Source organism: Dasypus novemcinctus, chromosome 26 (assembly GCF_030445035.2).
Source record: "Dasypus novemcinctus isolate mDasNov1 chromosome 26, mDasNov1.1.hap2, whole genome shotgun sequence".
NCBI lineage: Eukaryota > Metazoa > Chordata > Mammalia > Cingulata > Dasypodidae > Dasypus > Dasypus novemcinctus.
This window is the reverse complement of record NC_080698.1, coordinates 24,508,396-24,531,927: the sequence shown is the minus strand read 5'-3', so window position 1 is coordinate 24,531,927 and position 23,532 is coordinate 24,508,396. Positions and strand designations below refer to the sequence as shown.

The window sequence follows — 23,532 nt, the reverse complement described above, 5'->3', positions numbered from 1 at the left end:
TGCCTTAGAATTTACCACATCCTGGGTGAAGACATTGGGTATTTTTCCTCCAACTCCCATTTGTCATTGGACAAGGACTACTCCAGCGAACTTTTAACTGCCCAGCATTTATGGCCTGCCCTGACAAACAAGTTCCTATGGCTAGAGAAAGGGCTTATAGTAAGAAGTGTAGGCAGAAATGGTGACAGTCTAGGGAATATGCTGAGTGGTGACCTTCAAGTCACCTAGTGTAACCACCTTTCTTGGTGGAAAGTCATTTTAGAAGACAATGAAAACCTTACTAGATTCATGGCTGATGTTACTACAAATCTCCCACCTACCCTGCTACCCTGGGATTGGCAATGCTTATTTCCTATCCTAGATCCTGCAAGTTGATCAATGAGCACAAAGTGGCATGCCAACTTCCTTCTTGATGACAAAGAGTCCATCCAGAACTTACAGAAGTATCAAGGACCCCTCACTTCCATTTCCACCAGCACAGGAAGCATCTACCAGATTACAGAGATTATATGATTGATATCTCTGAGGTTTGAACCTCCTATTAGATAGTTAGGACAGTATCTACTTGAGTGGGGGTGTTTGTAACTTTTGTCAGTTCTGCTCTTAGAAATCCTTCAGTATAATGACCTGTATTAATTTTATTACAAATATCGCTTTCCCATAATTCACCGCCTATGAACTGGGGCATTTTTGTTGTAGGACTGAAAAAGTTCTTTAAACCAATACATTAAATATGTGTTCCACGATATACAAATCCTCTAAGATACTCAATAAATAGATTTCTGTGGTCAAACTTATTTGGGAAACATTGGGTCTCTCTTGGCAATTTTAAATATGTATTAGAAGGGAAAAGCTGCCAAGAATTATTTCCTGAATTTATTTGGTCATGTAATTCTTTATATCCTCCTTCTCTCCTTACACCTTTCTTCTTCCCTCCCTTTTTTGTTTAGTAGCATTAATTACTAGGACTCCACAGGTATTTTAGAAAACACTGTACTTGTCTATTTAAAAATGGTAGAAACAAATTTTTACTCTTTTCTGTAATTTCAGAGCCAACACAGTGTCTGACACAAGGTGAATATGCAATAAACATTTGTTAAATTGAAGGGGACAAGAAAACATGTTAATAGTATGCTAAAATATCATGTAGAAAGTGTTTTTTTTTTAATTACTCCAGTTATTTGGTGCCAAAATTTGGGAATTTTACAGAAATAAATGATTTTACAATTGAGTTAAACAAGTCCACTTTTGGTCTATGGATCAGAATCACAAGAGATCACATTTGGGGCAGGCCCTGGAAGGCATCTAATCATCACTTGAAAGAGAGGGCACAGACACAGATAAAGACATTATCCTTCATATTGAATTTATAAAGAGATTGAAAGAGTTATTTAAGCAATTTAAGTATAGCAATAGGGATCATGAACTCTGGGCTCAGGCCAGTTAGGCTTCAACCCTGGCTCTATTACTTCCCAGCCAAGGGAATATGGGCAATGTATCTGCAACTCAATGTTTCCATTTGTAAAATAGTGATGGAAATATCACTTGCCTCACAGGGTTGGTTTGATAGTTTAATGAGATTAAATGGTAAATAGCTAAGCACAGTGCCCAGCATATGGAAATAATTTTATACACCAACATTATTAAACACATTATTAGCCAGATTGCACAGTCAATATGAAATTAGAGGTTACATATGGGAGACATTGAGATTGGAAACGTGGATGGAGAGGAAGAAATTACTAGGCCACCAACTGCGACCCACAAACCGGGCCATTTGTCTCATTTCCTTGGGGATGAGTAAATTCTGGTTTGAAGATACAATTCATTAAACCCCCTGCTTTGGTATGGTGGATGGGCATTTTACTTGTTTGAGGGTTTTGTGGACTCAGAAAGAATCCTTTCTATTTACCCAGGAATCCCCAGCAGACTGTATTTTTTAAATAAACCACAGAAGGAAGAAAGTCTTCCCCCTGAGGTAGGCAAGCATGAGCTCTCGCTCCCTACCTGAATGGGTAGGCAAACGCTACGTCAATGCTGAGATTACTTTCCGTCTTGTTGACACAGTCCACACTCAGCCGCAGGCCTCCGGAATAGCCACCGCATGTTGCAAATGCAAAGATTGCAAAAAGCTGTGGAGAATAAAGAAACCAAAGAGAAGACAGCTATTAGTATGCTGTTGATCTAGTAAGATATATTAAAGGAAAGCGTAATGTTGTGATTATGTCCTCCTGAAGAGCAGCGAAGGGAAATCTGGGAGCACCTTGTTTAGTGCAGTCTGGAGGATAAAGGGCAAAATGATGGTGGGAAGTGGGGAAGTTGTACCTAAAAGGATAATCTGACAAGCTAGAGGAATTCTGTGTGCAGAAAATTAAATAAAAGGACAAAATAATTGTGTTCAAGGGTGTGAAGAGCTGTCATGCCTCATGGGGTACAGAGGTCATCTCATAGTCAAAGGATCTGGAAGGCAAAGCACCAAGGGTTAACAGTAGGTATCTGCCGGTGGGAAGTAATTTGCAGGTGGCTGTCTCCTTGCTTTATTCTTTTCATTTACCTGTATTTTTTTTTTGCAAGAAATATGTCTTTGGAATAAGGTAGACAGAATTTTAAAAAGGCATAGTCAGAGAATTCTAGAGCTAAAAGGGTTGAGGAAGAGTAGGGGGATATTGAGAAGTACTATATCAGAGAATATTTCAATATCTTTCAGCCAGTTGCCATTTCTAAGTCAACTATTAAAAGATTCAGCTGGTTACCAGTTAATAGCATAGTCGATCCTGCTGCCAAACATGGTGCTGGGGGGAACCAGGCACTGAAATTTAGAAACAAGAACCCAGAGAACTCTTCAAGAAGGAAGACATACTTGGAGGGGAGGGGGGCCAAGGATGGTGGGGAGGGGCACCCTGAAATGTGAAGCCATCAAATGCCCCATTCTATAGTTGGGCTAAATTCAAAAGAATTTCCTGCTAATTTCCAAAGAATGGCAATCAAATGTACTTAATACTAAGACATGCTGCAATATTTTATTTTATTTTAATTTTGGAGTTCAGCAGTATCTGGGAATTCCTACTAGGAACACTAGCTCATTTGTATAGTGAGGAGGGTTACTGCTTAGAGGTTAAGTGTATGGGTTCTGGAACATAATCTTGGGAAAGTTGCTTAATTTCCCACACCTTGGTTTCCTCTTTGGTAAAATGGTGTTGATAAATACTCCTCTGGTTCATTTTGCTATTCATGATCTGATACAAACGGTTTTTAAGAGAATCATCAAGGCAGTGATGAAGGGCTGCTGGAGGTGGCAAGGTCACCAAGCCTGCCCAGAAAGCTCAGAAGGCTAAACGAGTACCATAACCCCCCCATCCCAGTCTTAATCAGTGATGGAAGAATGGTCTCAGAACTGTTGGTCTCAACAGGTCATTTAAGTTTAACAGAAAAGACTGATTAACAATAAGGCATTGTAAAACCTTCAGAAGGAAAGGAATAGTTTGTTGACCACTTCTTTTGTCTGTGTGGCAATTTTAAGTTATTTTTTAAAAATTCATATTTTTAAATGGAAACAATTTAACCAAAAGATACAGTAGATGTACTCAGAACAAAATGTGTTAATATGTGTGAAGTGTTTAGAACAGCTCCTGGCACAGGATAAGCATGTGATAAGTGGTAATGACTATTACTGTAAATAGATGTGGATGTACTCCTTGGTAAGATGTTCCAGGCTATAACATTGGAAATTTAGACTCAATTTCTGCCTAAATCTACATGACCATCAGCCCCAGTGAACCAGTAACCAAGCAGTCCAGGAAAACTGACTTTTTTTTTGCTTTGTTTGCTCTTCCTACTTTGCCTTACTGACGTAACCTGAAGAGGCATTTAGAAGCCACTCCAGTCCACTCAGCAATGCGGGGATGAGGCATAGAACTCCAGAGCTGAAGGGATCCTGGTCTTGATCCCTTTGGCAAGGATTTGCTCACTTCTTACAACCAAATGCTCTCTTCCTATCAGTTCCCCATATAGGTAGGAAAAGGGAGGTAGTGATTTCAGCTGCCCAATGCTTACATTTAGGTTTCATCATATAGCACTGGATGTTCTAGTCCCTTGTGCCATCTCAAGATAACTTCCTTAGTAAGCCTCCTCTCAGAAGACGCTAGAAGGGAAAGGCCTGAGAGCTATGGCTACGGAGATATCCCTTCCTCCAAGTTTCCTCATCTGTAAAATAGGGATATCCCTATATCTCCCTGAATGGTTGAGAGAATTAAATAAGACAGCATGTAGCTAGGCACTGCCCCCTCTCAATTCATGCAGAGGTTTGCACGGTAGTCACATGTATGTAGTTCTCTGAGACAAGAGTCCCAAGCGTGTGCTCAGCACCTGAACATGTGAAGTAAGGAGTGGTGGTAGACTGTGGTTTAGTTACTGTGCCCAGCACTCAGCATATGTGAACATATTTCCTCTTGACAACAATGTTGTGAGGTGTGTGTGTGTGTTTGAAGCTTAATATTTCTATATTAAAGATAGGGCTGGATAGCCTGAGACTTCAAACAGTTGCATTTAAAAAGCTCCTTGTGACATTTAAAATGTAGCAAGCCAGAGTTAAAGGGCATAAAACAACTCTTAATTTCAATGCTTAATACTGTAAAGAAACTACCGTTGGCTTTTCACCTTATATTAAAGTGCTTTGTATGCAATGAGGTATTATTAATATTATGCAGTGAACTTGAGATGGAATGATCAGTATGTACTTAAATAGTTAAAAATGTTAGATGCATAGAGAGGCATCAGACTTAAAATCACTTACACTATTAATTTTTTTAAAAATTATTTTGAGCTCTGAAAACACAAGACCTTGTACTCGACTTAAATGTGGACTTTCTGATTAAGTCTCTCCCCTCTCCACAGCCCTCACTGATTAAAGGGAACTCATACTATGTGACCGAAAACAAATTCACATGGGTGTAGTAAGGATTAAACAGATAATGAAAGTGTTATACTGAAAGTCAAATCCTGCAGAGTGAAAAACTTATTCCAGGGAGGGGTGATTCTGTATTTGGGGGAGTGATGCCAGCTCCTCTGGGGAATATCAGCCAGAGCCTGGCCCTGTAATGAGAATATACCAAGACGCATTGTGGAGAGCGGGCTGGAGGTTCCACTTCTCTTCAGGTTCAAGAGAAAAGTAGAATGGGAAGAAACTTTGGAAATCCTCAGCACTCTGCCAGACTGCGCCACCCTCAGTAGTAGAGTAGAGGATTTCGGGAGACAGGCAGACCTGAGTCTGACTGCAAGTCCTAGAGCTGTGTGACCCTGAGCACTTCAACTTAACTTCACTAAACTTTAGTCCCCACATCTACTAAATCCGGAATAATTCATTGGTCCCTTCAGCAGACGATTAATGGGGAACCTACTAAGCACCAGGTGTTGAGGACAGAAAAGTAAAGAAGTCATAAAAAAGACAAAGGTGAAGAAGGTCCCCATTCCCACGGAGCTTAATGCCCTGGATGGGGGAGAGAGTACACAAAACGGAGTAAAAATGAAATAGTGATAAATAGTGCTCAGTGTTCTGAGGGGACAGAGTTAGGCCTGAGGATGCCACATTTAAGCTAAGACCTTAAGAATGAACAGGGAGATTCCTCACAAAAAGTGGGGCAGGCAATGTATCTGTCCAGAACAATGTAGTTTTATTTTAGATTGTTATTCTCTGGAGAATAAAAATTATTTATTTTTCATTCTGTTCATATATTTTTGTTTACAGATACTTAATGAATAAAATTTTTGGTGACAACACGAAAAAATAAAGTGCAGCAGAGTCCTCTGGATGGAGAGAATGGCTTATGTGAAAGTTCTAAGGAAGGAAAAGCTTGATAAGGTCAATGAGCCAATGGAAGGCCGAGGAGGAGTTTGGGTGGTGAAGGAGGTTAACAATAATAGTATTTCCCTCACAGGATTGTTGTTCATATTATCTGAGAGAACATGGGGAAAGCATCAGGCTCATAACCCTCAATAATCATTACAGTATCCTCCTCCATTGCTACTCTGTTAAGGAAACTGAAAACTAGAGAGGAAAATTCACTTGCCCCAGTTCAAGTAGGGGCAGAGTTGGTCCTAGGATGCTGGTTTCCAGACTCCCTGAGTCAGTGTTCTAATTAGCTCTAGAACTACAGGAAGAGCCACTCTTGGTCACATGGGAGAAAGGTGTTGATTGTCAAATGGTCCAATCTGTTTTGCTCAGAAATGCCCAACAGGCCTGAGTTTCTCTTGGTGTTTCTCAAAGACACACATCTGCAAGTTCACTAGCAAGGCAGGATGGGTACCGTGTCCTCACTTCCCCCTTCTTTCCTTCCTCTTCTCATCCTGGATGGGGTGGAGGACCTTCGTTAAGACAGTGGAAAGAAAGCAAGTCTTCCTCAGCTTGCTAACTAAGGATGTTCTTGGTGCTCTGAGAGGCGGCTAATGAGAGCAAGGGGGACGTCTGTGTGTCTTGTAGATGCTCCACCCTGAGGGACTTCAGCCGAATCCTAAGACAGCTGACATCTCCTTTCAGATAAGGAAGGAGAAGGCCGGAGGGGATAATGTGTACGGGAGTGCAAAGAGAGATGATAAAGGAACCAGAGAAAGATCTCCATCTGTAATGATGGCAAACAACTGGAAGAGAGATGTAGACATGCATGGGGTGTGTGTGTGTTTCTCCAAACTCTGATTCTGTGTGTTCCTCTTGAGCAAAGCTGTGCCTACTTTCTGGTTAAGGCAGTGTACTAGTTCAGCATTCGAGGCAGGGGCAAACATCCATTTACCCGACCAATGAAACTTTAAAACCTCATGTTCCTATCTTTCCTCAAGCTTCCAATTCTCCTCAAACAAAGCAGACACCTACTGCCTAACAAATTCTAAGATAATCAATATCATAACCACTGGACCTCGAGTTCAGGAGACCAAAATAAATCTCCTGCAATGAACTCTTATTTCACTACTGTCTTGGATGATCTACAGCTCTGCTCCTAACAACAAAAATTACCCTTAAATGGACAAAATTAACCAGCAGAGATTTCCCTTGTGTGCAGCCTGATTAGAAACACATTCAGGTGAAAGAAAGAATTGCCTTGCAGTTTCTGGCTTGGTAAGCATCCATAAACCAGAATTACCCAGGGCAGGGATGATGGCTTTGCACGTTAATGACACCACAGGTTTCCCCCCAAGGAGGACAAGCAGCTCCCTCCTTGGAACTAATTGAACTACACAAGGATTATCAATGAATGCTGCTTGTTAATCCTTCTGGTTAATTTGTAGGGCATAGTTCAAAGCAATCGGTTGGAGGAGGACAGGAAATCAGACTGATTAATGGCCCTCTTGGGGTCTGCAGTCTGCAGGGAAGTCAGAGAGCGTGCATCTCCCAAGGCCAGATACACAACCCCAAGCACAAAGAGCAGGAAAAGGATTGGGAGATTGTGTGTGCTGACAACCAGATCTCTAGGGGATTATAACTCTTATTTATGGCGTTTGCTAGTTTCCATGGTCTAAATACTCCCACCATGGCCAATGCCAAGCAACCAACATCATAGCCCTGAATTTGGATTGGGCTGGGATCCGGCACACCACTGCTCCCAGGGGCTGCCCCTGAGGCTCCCCTGGGCAAGAAGCTGCGCCACCTAGGTTTACTTCCCTGAGTCTCTCCTCTTCTATCAGGTACAATTATTCATCCCTTCATTACTTTTTCCACTCAACTACTTTGCCAATTAGCTACTGATTGCAGCTGAGACTGCTCATATCCCTTTAGCCCACCCTAGAGGTCACCTGCAGCTTCAGGAGGACAGTCCTTGGACACACCATAGGTTTCCTCCTTCAATTCCTGAGTCTGTCTGCTGAGGACTTTCTCCAGCAACATGCGTGTGCTCAGCCTGAGCCTGGGCCAGCCTGGAGTTCCCCAGGGGTTAATTTCCAAAGAGTGTGGAGAAGAAAGTGGTGAGTGAAAACGCCAGTGCTCTTGTCCCTCTGGGGACAATGTCAATACAGTTTGAGGTGGGTGCCCACGGGGTTAAGTCCCCACTGCCACAGCAGCCACCTGCTCGGCAGCTCCCCTTGGCCGACTCTCCTCCCTCCCGCCTCATTTCCCCACTTCCTCCTTGTGTTTCCTGGCATCATCACTTCCTCCCTCTTTCCTTCTCTCCCTCGCTCTCTCCCTTCCTCCCTTCTTTCTCTTCTTTCTTTTAATTTTTATTTTACTAACATATACTAACGTATACATCATTATATACATTTCCCCTTTTAACCACATTCAGATCCATGGCTCAGTTGTGTTCATTACATACACAATGTTGTGCCAACATCACTACCATCCATTCCTGAAACCCCCCAGACACTCTACCAATAAACTTCTCGAACCCAAGTTTTCGTCTCAGTACCTGCTGTTTGGAAACACAACAAAGACAGTTATCAAATACTAAGCACCTGTTGCTTCTCAGAAGCTCCAGTGGTCCCTAGGAACACATTAAAAGGAAATCATACCGTGCTGTCCACCTAATCTTGTGCCTCTTTGCTTCCAGCTTCCCACATTGGAATCTCTCCCACTTTCTCCAAATCCGTTGAATAAGCAGAACTCCTTCCAGCTGCAGGGCCTTTGTGCTGGCTCTCTCCTATGCCTGAGGTTCCTTCCTTGCACTCTTTGCACAGCAGGCTCCTTCTCATCTTTCTTTCCTCTATTTAAATAGGAAGACTTCTTCAACTGTACTCTCTAAAGGAGGCATCCTGCCCGTACTCCACCACCAGGTTGGCCCCTGTTATTCCCTGTTGTTTTTTGTTGTTGTTTATTTTGTTTTGTTCTATTTTTACATCCGCACACTAAAAAAATAGTTTGGTATTATTTATTCATTTGTTAATGTTCTGCTTCACCACTTTCCTGAGTAAAGGCAATACACCTTCTTCGTTTTTTTAGGAATCTCTTGTTCCTAGCTTGGTGCCTGGCAGGAAGTAGATGCTCCATTAATACTTGTTGACTTTACTAAATAAAGAACTCCCCCTGCCCCATCCAGGGAACCTGCAGACTATTTGGGGATAAGGACAATGAAGGAACAGGCACGATGGCAATGTTAGACTATGGTGGCAGTAACAGGAGCACGTTCGAGGGAAACATGGTAGATATTTCCAGGCAAAGAGAAGGGACATGAGGAATGGCTGCTGGAGGAAGGTATAGCTAAGCCAAAACCAAGAAAACATATCAGATTTACCCAGGTAAGTGGGAGAAGAAGAGTGCTCTAGGCAGAGAGATCACTAAGGCAAAGACACAGTGAGCAAAGGAGACAACACATTTGGTCAATGTAGTTGCTATGACTATGGTGTATACTATTGGGTGGGAAGAAGGGAATGATCCAACCCAAGAGGCAGAAAGGCATGTGGCAGGGATGGTGTGACAGGGCCCCAGAAACCACGGCTCCTGGGCCATACTCAGTCACATCTATTTGTTTATGGATCCTCTCTGGCTGCTGTCACGCTGCAAGAGCAAAGCGGGGCACTGGTGACAGAGACTGTAAGGACCACAAAACCAAACATTTTTACTCTCTGTCCCTATACAGAGTTTGCCAACGTTAAGGAACGTGGGTACTATGAGGGGTAATAGCTGAGGGTTTTCGATAAGGGAGGACACGACCAAGTTTGCATTTCGGAAAGGCCATCCTGGTTGCAGTGGAGCGTGTGGATTGCAGGACTAGATACTGGAGGCTGAGCAAGTGTCTTACTTTCCCACAATCTGCAAACTGTTTGCCAATAGGACCAAGTCTCAGTCAACTTTGTATCATTCATTGTGCCAAAACATTGCAGGTGGCCCATAAATTTTATTACATGAATGAATGAATGGTCAAGAGAGGATAAGAGGGTAAAAACCTTGGAAAAGGGTATTTTGGTACTGAATAAAACAATACACATTGTAATGAAGATTGATGAAGATGATGATAGTGCTAATAAACAACCACATGGGGTTCTATGTGCAACGCTCCTCAGTAGGTATATTACCTAGATCAACTCACTTAATCCTCTCAAAAATAAAACCTTCATAAAAAATATATAGTCCTCCATTTTATAGCTAATGAAACTGAGGTTAAACAACAGGTCCAAGGTCAAGTGGTTTATGGGTAAGTGAAGGAGGTATGATTTGGGCCCAGAGCTCCATATCTCTAAAATTTTCTTCTTTCTTCCCAACTCTCCCAGGAGTGTGAAGGGGGTTTCTCTCAGTTAGAGAATCCTATGGAAAGACTGAGACGGAAATCTAAATTATGGGCTTGTTAAGGCTTTCTCTGTCACATCAAGACTCAGAAAATCAAGTGGGGACAAAATGAAGCTCCTAAAAGACGAATTCTGATCATCCAACTTGATGCTAGTGGTAGCTCACGCAGTTGCCTCAGCAACACAAGCTTTCACTCTGCAGCACCACAGGCCATTAGGAGGAGGGGAGGCAGCGTCTGGTGTGAGGGGAACGTTTGAAAAGTTTGATGGGAGGAGGTTATGCCAATTACTCTTGACAAGTCCCTCCTCCTAACTGTCAGCCACCCACAGCGGGGGTGGGGGGTTGATCACGTTCATGCAGCTCCATCATTCAACAGTTTATGGCTTAAAGAGGCCCGAGCCCTCCCCTTCCAACCTCTCTGAACGGACCCCTCTTGGCCTTTCTCCTTTCGTACTGTGTCTTGGTTTGATGAGCCATTTGTCCTCAGTACCCCTGAGAGTATTTTTGGAAACACAGCATTTATTGGAGCTGACTACCTCCAAGTGGCCCTGGGAAAGTGAGGAACGCAAATTGTCAGGATATTTTCTAGTACAGAAAGAGCTTTTGATTAACTGCAGTTTCTTATACTCCACACTCTATTCACTACACAGGAGACCTCAGTAAACTGATAAATGCCTCAAAAACGTAATGTTGCATTTCTATGTCATCCTTGTCTAATTCTTCTTTCAGTTCTCCATTTCCTGCTGATAATTGGATTTTCCAAGGAAAGGGATGGAGTACTTTCTTGGCTATTAGTTTATGGTTGTTGGAACAGGTGTTATACTCTGACCCAGAAGGCTTTTGTGAACAATCCTGTTAAAACCTCTGATGGGCCTTTTTCGTGAAGGTAAAAATCGCAAGTTGTCCCTGGAAAACAGTATTAATTTTATTTTATTTGGAGGTACTGAAAATTATTGTCAAAAAAATTCCTCCCATAGAGCTTTGTTTTTTCCTGTCCATTGTATATAACTACCTGTGTTCTTAAACAGCTCCAGTAAGTTCCACACTGCATTCCATCTCATGCTACCTGTCAAAAATTAGATACTGTGCTAGTCTAGCTGCTTTGTGATTTGTGTGAAACCTTCACAAGAAAAAGAAGCCTTATATAATTGGTACTTCAACCATCACCTGAAAATTTTGGCCAGGCCCTGCAGAAGGAAAACTCCAAATTATTTATGTGGCAAAAGCAGATTTCATTTTCATTTTCTCAAGGCCTACAGACAGATAAGTCCTGAGAACTGCATCAATTGGTAAAATATTTGACTGCACTGCAGGTAACAGAAAGCCTGAACTATAGGGCGTAAACAAATAGGGATTTATTTTTCACACATATCGAGAAATCCAGAGCTAGGTGGCTGCTGGTATCGATGACCAACATCAGGTTGGTTCTTATGATAGCTGCCTCATGGTCACAAAATAGCTGCTATGTCAATGGCCACTCTCAGCTGCATGGGAGTCTAAGAGGTGAGAATTTACTTTCCTAGGCTCTGCAGGAGAAGTAGCCAAGGAGACAAGTGTTGGAAGGGTTGTTGGGTCAGCCAGTCTACAGTGTTTGCCATAGGACCTAATGGGAGAGAGGGAGTGGGAGCAAAGCAAACATTCAAAGCTTTTTATAAAGGCAAGACAGCATAATCAAATCCATTTGGTATTTGGTCATTTCCTTTCCCCTAGTTGGTACCTAGAAAGTCCTCAGTTTTATATGCAATGGATTAAATTTAAATCCATTTAATTGACGTTAAATGGATTAAATGCCATAAATATTAATTTCTGCTTAAATTTTATTTTCCACACAAAGCCTAACTGACAGAAATCTTTAAAATAAAATGTATGATTGAAATAGTAAAAATAAATTGGAAACAATTTCATGACTATAAAATAGAGTAATTAAAAAATTAGAAGGTATTCAATTAGTGGAATATTATGAAATTGTCAAAAAGAATGAACAGCACTATAAAAAGATGTCCACATCTTTTGTGAAAGGGGGGAGGAGAGAAAAAGAAAAAGGAAGACAGACAGACATGTGCTGCATTTTTGTAAAAGGAAATGTTCACACACACACACACACAGATACTTTTTAACAGACCTTGAAAAGATCTAGAGAGATTAAACACTGAACTAATATCAGTCTTTAACATTAAGGAGTGGAAATTGGAGTAAGAACCACATTTTAAAAACGTGTTTAGATTATTTTAATTTCTTTCAATAAGCATGTATTGCTTTTGAATCTAAAAAAATTTTTTCTTAAAATTGCAAATTTAGGTAACCCTTGGTTACCTGAGCAATGCAAATTCAGGAATGTCATAAAAAACCATCTCCATTTGAAATTATCTTTAATAGTATTTTCAAATCTTTACACTGACAGAGAACATAAATGGAATAAAGTTTTTTTACCTGCTTCTTTAATAAAATATTTTGGCAAAGTCACTCTTTTGGAACTGAATTAAAAATATTTCAAAATATGCCATGGGAGCATATGGCTCAAATTTAGCACCAATCATTAGTGGAGTAAAAAGTACAACTGATCTTTCATCAGTTAAAATGTGGGCAATTTTTAAAAAGGAGTCAGCTCAATTCTCTCATAACTGTCATAAAGGAATAAGAAATTAAAATAAAAATTCAACAGAGTTTCTCATTTAGAATTGACACCACTTCTTGACACTTGATTAGAAAGAGTCATTTGAATTAGTTTCTTACCTATCGTAGTATTTTTGAACTTGACATTTTTCCTGGGACAATTAGTGATATGGACTTCCTGAATTTTTTTCCCTACCAAGACCATCTTGTTTCTAGAAGCAAGAAAACCATTGTTGTTGGATATCTTAACCATGCACTTATGCCTGATAGGAATATTAGAGCTAGATAAGCTCATGACACACAGCCACTGTTCTGTGGTTCAATAATATGCATTGAATATGCCATGAAAATTAGAGCTAGATAAGCTCATGACACACAGCCAGTGTTCTATGGTTCGATAATATGCATTGAATACGCCATGAACTCTTCCTTGCTAGAAGCCATGCTTTCCTGTTAATGTTAGAATGATTAGATATTTTCTAAACTGAAGTTGAGGAACAACTTTCAAACTCCATTATTTAGGGTAGGGCACAGAAATCTAGCTCTAGTGTTCCCTGCATAGATAGAAAATTCAAGCTGAGATTCTAATCTCGTTGAATTCAGTCTTCATTAACATTTATTATTTTATCAACTATAATAGAACCGAGTTTATACCCATAAAGCAATTAGAATAACACAGGATTACTTTGGGGAAAAAAAAAACTGGTCCAGAATCAGCTGGCTAAATTAAATCATTATCTTTTCATTGAACAACAGGGGGCCATTAACAGAGACATTTATTTCATTTGCTCCCCTACCTTACATTTGTTTTTAAATCCAGCTTCACCTTGATGAAAGACAAGAACAGGGTACCGTTATCAGAACATAGGAGTTGTTTTTTTGTTTGTTTGTTTGTCCTTTTTGTGCTTTGTTGAATAATATCCAGGGCTTCCCAACTACAAACTTGAGTATAAGCAGGCATAATAGTTAAGCTCATGACCTAAGTGCAGCCACCCAGTTCCCTACAGAATTAGTCACAGAACAGTTATCGCCAGAAGAATTTTGAAATATGTAAATAACTGTATAGGATTTAAAGGTCTTTCCATATTCTGTTTTTTTGAATATGGAAACTTACAAGTTATATTCTCCATGCTGCTGATACTTTAATTCAAGACATACGTTGAGCAGTTTTGATCACTCAGATTCTTGACCTAGAAGAGGGTCTGAACCTCTCAGTGTGATGCCATGTCCATCACATCACCTCTCTGGCAACAGGCCACTCGCTACAATCTATTATTTTGATTATGTAATGGAAAAGAAGCGAATCCCACATAGGGAGTTAAAAGGTAGCCTGTGTTTAAACGTTCAAACTGAAATACATTGAAAATACAAGAGTTTGCAGTAGAAGTTTTAGCAGAAGAGTCTGAACTATATTCTAAAGTAACATTTTCTGGTAATTACAATCATGGTAATAACAATTTCTGCCACTTTTTGAGCTCCTATTTGTATCAAGCAATGTGCTAGGTGCGTAGCAGACGTCATCTCTTCAAATCTCACAACTTTGTGAGATAGGTGCCATCACTATCCCCACTTCAGAGCTAGAAACCTGTGGTTTAGAGGGACTGAGGGACTCATCCATGATGGGACAGATAGAAAATGACAGTTTAAATCCCTGAGCTCATAATTATACTAAAATAAACAAATAGACACAAAAATGTAATTGGTCACTGTTAGAGAGGATGCTAGTAAACAAACTCATTATTTTGAAAGCTGGTAAATAAAAGGAAAGAATCAAGCATTTTTCTTGCCTTTTCTTTATGAATGCTACCAGTAAGCGACCAAAAAGTCTGTTAAGAGATAGTTTCTATATTCTGTAGAATATTCCAGCTAATAAGGAAGGAGTGCTAGAATTAGAATAGCATTGTTTTTTAATCCTTAATGAATTAATACATCTAGGCATTGATGGTTGATATCACAAAGAGACAACTAGATACTATGTGGCTTTGAGAGAAGAGTACCAAACCAATCTTGAAGTATTTTTGACCAAAAAAAAAAAAAGTCAGACTCTGAATCTGATTGCGTCTATATGCCCAACAACCAATTTACAAAAAAAAACAAAAAACCACAGGTTTTTGTATGATCTATTAACTTTAAAAAAAGGTAAGTAAAAAATAAAATAAAATAAAATAAAAATACAGGAGACAGAGGAATAAGTTAAATAACACCTCAGGGATGAAGTTGGCAAAACCCAGACCCTGGAAACTGTCCAGGGGAAAATACATTGTTTATTCAACAAGAACAGGAACAGCAACAACCACTACAAAAATATATGAAAAATAACAAAAAGAGGGTAGGAGGGTGTGTGTGTGGGGCAGGGGGGAGGATCTTACAGATTAAAAAAGTCTGAAGAGACATTTCTTTTTTTTTTTTTTTTTTAATTTTTTTATTTTTTATTGACTTTGTAATAATATTACATTAAAAATATATATGTGAGGTCCCATTCAACCCCACCCCCCCACCCCCCCTCTCCCCCCCCCCCAACAACACTCGTTCCCATCATCATGACACATCCATTGGATTTGGTAAGTACATCTTTGGGCACCTCTGCACCTCATATACATTGGTTCACATCATGGCCCATACTCTCCTCTATTCCATCATGTAGGCCCTGTGAGGATTTACAATGTCCGGTGATTACCTCTGAAGCACCATCCAGGGCAGCTCCATGTCCCGAAGATGCCTCCACCTCTCATCTCTTCCTGCCTTTCCCCATACCCTTTGTCCATTATGTCCACTTTTCCCAATCCAATGCCACCTCTTCTATGTGGACACTGGATTGGTTGTGTCCATTGCACCTTTATGTCAAGAGGAGGCTCAGATTCCACCTGGATGCTGGATGCAATCCTCCCATTTTCAGTTGTAATCACTCTAGGCTCCATGGTGTGGTGGTTGTCCTTCTTCACCTCCATCTTAGCTGAGTGTGGTAAGTCCAATAAATCAGATTGTAGGTGCTGGAGTCTGTTGAGGCTCAGGATCTGGCTATCACATTGTCAGTCCAGAGATTCAAATCCCCTAAATATATCTTAAACCCCAACATTAACTGCACCTCCAGCACATTAGCATGAAAGTCTTATGAAGGGAGATCCCATCTGAGTCCAGATTCATCACACATAAACACCATTTGAAGAGACATTTCAATCAGTAACAATATGTATAATTAAAAAATCTCGATTCAAGTAAACTGTAAAAAATGAAATTACAGGATTAAATGAGACCTTTGGAAATTTGTGGATTTTTGATGATATTGAAGAATTATTGCTAATTTTTTCTCCCCCTTCCCCCCACCCTGCTGTTTTTGCTGTCTGTGTCCATTTGCTGTGTGATCTTCTGTGTCTATTTCTCTTTTTGTCTTCTCTTCTCATTTTCTTCTCTAGGATTCACTGGGAGTCAATCCTGGCACCTCCAATGTGGCAAAAAGTTCCCCATCACTTGCGCCACCTCAGTTCCTGGTTTCTACTGTGTCTTTCCTTGACTCTCCCCTTCGTCTCTCTTGTTTTTGTTGCATCATCATCTTGCTGCATGGCTCACTGTGCAGGCACTGGCTCACGCATGGGCACACCTTTGCCAGGAGGCCCTGGGGATCGAACCTCGGTCCTTCCGTATGTTAGATGGAAACCCAATTGCTTGAGTCACATCTGCTTGCCTATTGCTAATTTTTAATGTGATATTGTGGTGTTTTTGTTTTAAAGATATAGATACACACCACTTTTTTTGATGAAAGAAATGATACAATGCCTGGGGAGAAGATAAGGATGGAAATAGAAAAGGAACAATATTGGCTAATAGTTGATAATTGTTGGAGCTAGGTAATGAGGAAATGAGAGTTCATTATATTGTTCTATGTTCAGATTTTATATATATATGTATCTTGAAATTTTCCATTAGTCATTTTTAAAAAAAATTGGTATCATACTATAAACCAATCTATGTAGTACCTATATAAATAAAATTCAATATAGTTGTTCATGTAATACATACATAACAATTTCATGTTTTTAAAAGTTATTCAAAAATAATCTTAATAAAAATTTAAAAGCAGGGATTCTCACTGTGTTCTATTATTACAATACTACAGGACTTAGAGGAAAAATAGATTCTCTTTGCTTTTTTAAGATTTTTTTTAAAAGATTTATTTTATTTATTTCTTCCCTACCCTGTTGTTTGCATTGCTGTCTGCTCTCTGTGTCTGCTCATTGTTTGTTCTCTGTGTCTGCATGTCTTATTTTTAGGAGGTACCTGGAACTGGTCCTGGAACCTCCCATGTGGGAGGGAGGTACCCAATCACTTGAGCCACCTTCACTCCATGCTTGGTTTTTCTCTCATTGTGTTTCTTTGTTGTGTCTCCTTGTTGCATTAGCTCACCATGCCAGCCCGTCGCATCAGCTTGCTGTCTTGCTTGTCTTCTTTAGAAGGAACTGGGAACTGAACCTGGGACCCCCCATGTGGTAGGTGGGCACCCAACTCCTTGAGCCACATCTGCTTCCCTGTTCTCTTTTCGTAATCATCTTCTGTTAATTGTTATAAGAACCCATTTAGTTCTGCCTCCTAATGGGGGAACAGCCTTTTCTCACTAAGTTTTAATGGGATGAAAGATCATCATAGCTTAAAGGATTATACAGTCCAGGTAAAGGATATTATTTCCTAGATAATAAGACAGAAAGACCCCCATCATCTTTCAATAATGTCTTTCTATTGATTACATATGAGAGATAATAAAATATATAAAATTAATTAATGATCAATATACTGGTTTTAGTTTCTGAAGACTACTGTTAAATGGAGTTTATATAGACCATACTGATAAGCATAGACATAAAAACTGTCCCATCCCTTCTAGCATTGTAGAAGAGTCTACAAATTTGGAGCCACTAATGATTTTGTAACTAAAATACAAGGTGACCTTTTCTAAAAATGTTAGCTTCTGGCTCCCAAATTTAAATTATACCACATTTTAAACACACGACTAAAGTAGATTTACTATTATTCTACTATAGACTTACTGTAATTCTAGCAGTGGAAGATCTTTTATCACTGATATGTAGGCAGTGGCCACTGGAGGTTCTGAGGGTAGGGAGAGGGAAAAATAGCTGTAATGTGGGGGCATTTTGGGACTCTGGAATTGTACTGCATGACATTGCAATGATGTATACAGGCCATTATATATTTTGTCATAAATTACAAAATTGCATAGGACAGAATGTAAACTCTAACGTAAACTATAATCCATGGTTAGTGGCAATGCTTCAATATGTGTTCATCAATTGTAACAAATGTACCACACTAAAGAAGGATGTTGTTAATGTGGAAACTGTGGGAGGTGGAGGTATTGGGGCATATGGAAATCCCCTATATTTTTTATGTTACATTTATATAATCTAAAATTTCTTTAAAATAAATAAATTTTTTAAAAAGGCAAAAAAGTTACTATCAGAGTCACCTGACTTGTTAATGAGAATCAAAAATAACTATGGAAAAATAGTGATATAATTCTAAAAGAAGAGATTTACACGCATTGGAGAAAATTGGAAGGCGTGGGAATAGCAGCATAAGTGAAAAGTATTTTTTTCAAATAGTTTACCAGTAAACATGTATTGGATGGATGTGAGGGATAATTATTCCTCAAAGAGATAGGATGGAGGCACTGGATAGGCTCCAAGGAGTTATATTGTATTGGAAAGTAGGAAAGTTGAGCAAGCCTATGGGGAATGGTATTAATCTTAGTAAACTAAGAAGTGAGAGCAAAGAATGAATAGAATTGATGGAGATTAGTAATTTGAGGAACTTGTAGAAAAAAGTAGAATAATTTCTGATGCGGTGGAAGAAAATAAGTTAAAGATGACTCAATTAAGAATTACAAGGAAGCATGGATGCCATTAAATTGTTTTCCTTGCTTGATTGGAAGCTCTTTGAGGGCAGGGGTAATATCCTGGTATCACTGTACCTCCCATACTGTGGGAATGCTTTCATCATGTCTGTAAATTGAATGATCTCCTCAATGAGGAAAGTACACCCAGAGTAAGCCTTGATGACCTAAGTCAGACAGGCATCAGAAGTAAGCTAAACTATTAGAGGAAAAATACTTTGATAATGGTAGAGATGAACCTGGCAGAACCGTCTTCAGGTTAAGCACAGAGATTGGCTCAAAGTGGACATTCAATATTGATTTGAATTAATGGAAATACATCATCTCCCAAGCTCCAACATGGCAGAAACTCTCAAGATTATATCAAAATACTTAAGGGATTCCACCAAAGGTGGTTCAAAAGAGTCCAAAAATAAATAAATACAGAACTAGATGTTAGAAGAAAAGGCATCTATATAAAATTTAAAGACATAAGGGAAAGGAATCAGAAACAATATAGCAAAATAGATAAATAAGAGCTATAATACTTGCTTCCAAAATGTGAGGTCATCTTGGAAGTTTGGAACAAGGTGAACTTGTTTTAGGGAAAATTTGATAGTGGTCATCTCGGAAAGCCCTGATGTGATGACATGGTGAATATCTGCAGGCTGGTGTTTTACCTTAGTTTACCCTTTGGGAAGCTACTATAAGTTATAGACTTACTCCATAGAAAAATTCCCACCTTCATGTATGTTTAAAAATTGTCATACAGACCCAGGGTATTCAGAGCCCCCTTGAAGCACTTTAATAAACCACACCCAGAAGCCTAAGGGCCCCAGGCTAAGAACCACTGCCCAGTTTATCAGGTGCCACAGCTGGTGATGGCCTACCATGCCTCCCTCTAAGACGTATTCCTCATATTCATTTAACAGCTGTTATTGGGTAATTACTATTCCCAAGGCACTCTTCAAGTCTAAACTCCCTTACATTTCTGAGTCCACAGATTACAATAAATCATGGAATTATGTCGCTATTTAAACCCTTTTGTTTCATTCCCACGTGCACCAAAACTCCATCTAACAAAAATCTAGGGACCGAGATTTTCTGAGTCAGGCTGCTTCTTACAAGGGCCCTAAATGGAATGAAAATCAGTTCACTGAAAGGTAAACTATAAAATGCTTCGTAGTAAAGCAGAAAGCCAGTGACTTCATCTTGCTTGTTCCCTCAACTACAGATGACAGAAGCAGAATCTTCTGGGAAACCCACAGGCACATGCAAGACCTCAATAATTACCTATGACACTGAATTGATTTCTAATGGAATAACTAGGTCTCTGAGGACTTTGGTTAGTGGCAGCCAAGGAGCTCTGTGGCAGCTGAACTTGTGTGTCTGCAGAGCAGAGGAGCCCGACAGGAATGGAAGAACTCAACTTCCATTCATTTCCCTGATGGCCTTGATTCTGGATGCTGCCCACCAGAACACTTTCCCTTACAGGAAACCGAAAGTGATGCCCAAGAGGCCAATTTGAGAGCATCAAAACCTTATGGTGTTTTGACTTCCTTAGTTGAGACTGGTGGAAATGCGTATTTTAATGGGTGCACAATGAAGTATGCAAAGAACAATTTTCCAGTCTAATGTTTTCCATCTCTTCCCGGTAATAATAGATCTGAGAAGATATTATCATTTGAAAGAAATAAGTCTCAGCTCGTTTTCTATCTGTGTGGCATTGAAGAAGGGTACCTATTGTGGACTCTGTTGTCAGTGATTTTAAGAATCTGGCACCCTGTACTCTTGGAGTGAAGTGTAACTCAGTGACCTAAAGTATGGGTTAATGAAAAGAAATTCACATCACTGAATTCAAGGTTATATTTGACATATGACTGTTCCTGGAACTGTCTTTTACCTTATGCAATTTTATCAGGGGTATGTGGACTTTCTTCTTAAATAAAAATAAAAATATCTCCTTTTATGAGTCAGCCAAAGGGGTGCTGATGCAAAGTACCAGAAATCTGTTGGTTTTTATAAAGGGTATTCATTTAGGGTAGAATCTTACAGTCACAAGGCCCTGAAAGGCCCAACTCAAGGTACCATAAGAGGTACTTTCTCACCAAACTCTGTTGCCATGTGTTGAAGCGAGATGGCGGGCAATGTCTGTGAGGGTACAGCCTTCCTTCTTCCTCTTAAGGCTCTGTGGGCCCAGCTTCTTCTGATCTCAGCTGTAGGCTGGTATAAGGGTCATCTCTCTTGCTGGGGCTCATTTCTTTCCAAGTTCAGCTGCTCTGGTCTCTTCACAAGGTCAGTTATAAACTATCAGGCTCATCTCTCTTCTTGGGCTGCAGAATCCTCTGTGTATCTTTTCTGTTGTATCTACTTCTGTGTGAGAGTCTGTTTTATCAACCCACCAAGGGGGCTAGGACTCAAAGCTGAATCAATGCTCAATCTTAACATAATTTAATCAGACATCTCAGCTAAATACAATCAGAGGGTTATCATGCCTAGAGGAACAGACCAGTTTACAAACATAATCTGTATCTCTTTTTGGAATTCATAAATAATATCAAATTGCCACACTCCTAAATGTAAATATTTCCTGACTGCATACTAATTCTCAATATTGTGTAGGTGCTGTGTGTGTGTGTGTGTAATATATATGGTGGCTGCTCCCTTGAACATTAGAATCTGGTATAATGGCAATAAATGAATAAATACATAAATATAAAATTGTGATAAAGGAAATTAAGGGAATGAGTAGGTACAATGGTAGGGGGTAAAAGTAGGGACTTTTTAGAGAAGGAGAGCATGGAAAACTTTGAAGAAGGCATGCACACGTCCTGTGCTAAAGACTGAAGAACTAGCCTTGGGAGGAGTTGGACATGGGTGAAAGGAAAATCCCAAGCAGAAGAATTTAAGAAGAGAAAGAGCTAGGCATGTCTGAGGGAATGAAAGGAAGCTATTGCAGCTGCAATGGTTGAAGAGAAGAATGTATGAGATGAGGCATGAGGCAAGACCAGGTAGGTCCTTGTAAGGAGCCTGGATTCATCACATGAAATCTGCTTATTATTTATGAGTCATTCTATAGTAATTATTAATAATAAAATACTTATAATTAAAAGAATAACTACCCTTTGGGGAGCATTTACCATGCACCAGACCCTGAGTAAAGTGCCTTAAATGCATTGTCTCAAATGATTTTGTCAACTGGCCTCCAAGATTAGTATTATCCATTCCACAGTTGGGAAAACTGAGGCTTATAACTTGGTAACTTCTCTAAAATACAGTCAGCACATGGTAAAGTCAGAAGTTGAATTCTAGACCCTCCGACTTGAGCTCTTAGCCAAATCTAGAGAAGCCTTCCTTTTCTTGAACTTCATCCATAACCTCAAAGGACCATTCAAAGACAAGCAGAATCTGCTTTCTGAGGAGAAATTGGAGGGACCTGGGCTCCTCTGGATCCCACTCAGCCTCACCATTGTTTTGGGCCAATGCTGGGATGAGATCCAAATTTTTGACAGTACCAATGGTTTGTGGGGAAAGGATTAGAAGTGGTGATGTTTTGACTCAAGTCCAAAAACCAAAACAAAGATGTAAGGTGTCAGACTTGCACAGGTTAAAGGGAGAAGCCACTGCATTTGGTTTTTAGTGGTTGATATGTTTATATCCCCTGGGAAGAACTGGTAGACAAATGCCAGAGGGAAGTAGAAAAAGCTGGGTAATATAGAGATGTTTCATAGGAATTGGATCTCTTTAATGATTATGGTTATTATAGTGTTCTCATTTCTTAATGCTGCAAGCTCAATGAAACATTGGAAATGAAACAACAAACCCATTTGCCAAGTACCTTGAGAATTTCTACCCTAGTATGGCATTAAGACACTGGGCTTAGTGAATATCTAAAAGCTGTGTTCCTTTTGGGCTGTCTCCTAGAAATCCATGTGAAGAGACTGATTTGAGATACGCCTTATTTCAGCCCATGGTACATCTTTCCATCTCATCATCAAAATCAAACACTTGAAAGTCATCCTGCATTCCTCCGTTGCTCTCACCGCATGCATTCAGTCACCTAGCTTTCTTGGTCTGCCATGTTTAATATTGCTCTTAGTTATGTTCCCTTCTTGATTTACCTGCTACTACCTTGGCTCAGGCTACCATCATCACTTGCCAAGAGTGCTGGTGTGGTCTCTATCAGCTATACCTGCCTCCAGCCTTGTCCAGGAAATCTATGTTTCATACTGCTGCAAGGATGGTCTTTCCAGAAAGCAAGTCTGACTGGGACATTTCTTCTTCACTACTTATCACCACTCAGTGGTTTTCTCCTGCCTATAAGATAAAGTCAAAGTTCCTTAGCATAGCATGCAAGATCCTTACCTTGCTCTCTAGCCTCATCTTTCACTGCCTCTCTAGTCAGGCTTCAGTTCATGTGTTTCAGCCATAACAAATTACTTACAACCTCTCTAAACAAACCTGGCCATACTTTGCCTACACGTCCTCACCTATTTTGTTGTCTTTGCCTACAGTGCCTTCCCCATCTTTGTGTTTCAAGACTCAGTTCCGGTGACATTTTCTTCATGAAGCTATTTCTGTGTCACTCCTTTACTAATCTGTGGTAGACAGAATAATTGGCATCTTAAAGCTGTCTGTGTCCTAATCCCTGAAACTTGTAAATATGTCACCTTGTATGACAAAAGGTAATCTGCAGATGGGATTAAATTAAGGACCTTGAGATGGGGAGAGAATCCTGGATTATCCAGGTGGGTCCAGTGTAATCACAGATATCCTTAAATATGAAAAAGGGAGAAGAAGGGTCAGGAACAGAGAGAGAGATTTGAAGATGCTCCAT

The 23,532-nt window shown here is 39.9% G+C and overlaps 1 protein-coding gene across 2 annotated transcripts in view; it reads right to left on the bottom strand.

Moving 5' to 3' along the window:
- SYNPR (synaptoporin) overlaps positions 1–23,532 on the bottom strand; it is a 347,409-nt gene that overhangs the window by 129,611 nt on the left and 194,266 nt on the right. For both annotated transcript variants that reach the window (XM_004482455.3, XM_004482456.5), the window contains one exon: positions 2,008–2,132. In XM_004482455.3, the coding sequence (XP_004482512.2) occupies positions 2,008–2,132 (125 nt within the window). The remainder of the gene's footprint in view (positions 1–2,007; positions 2,133–23,532) is intronic.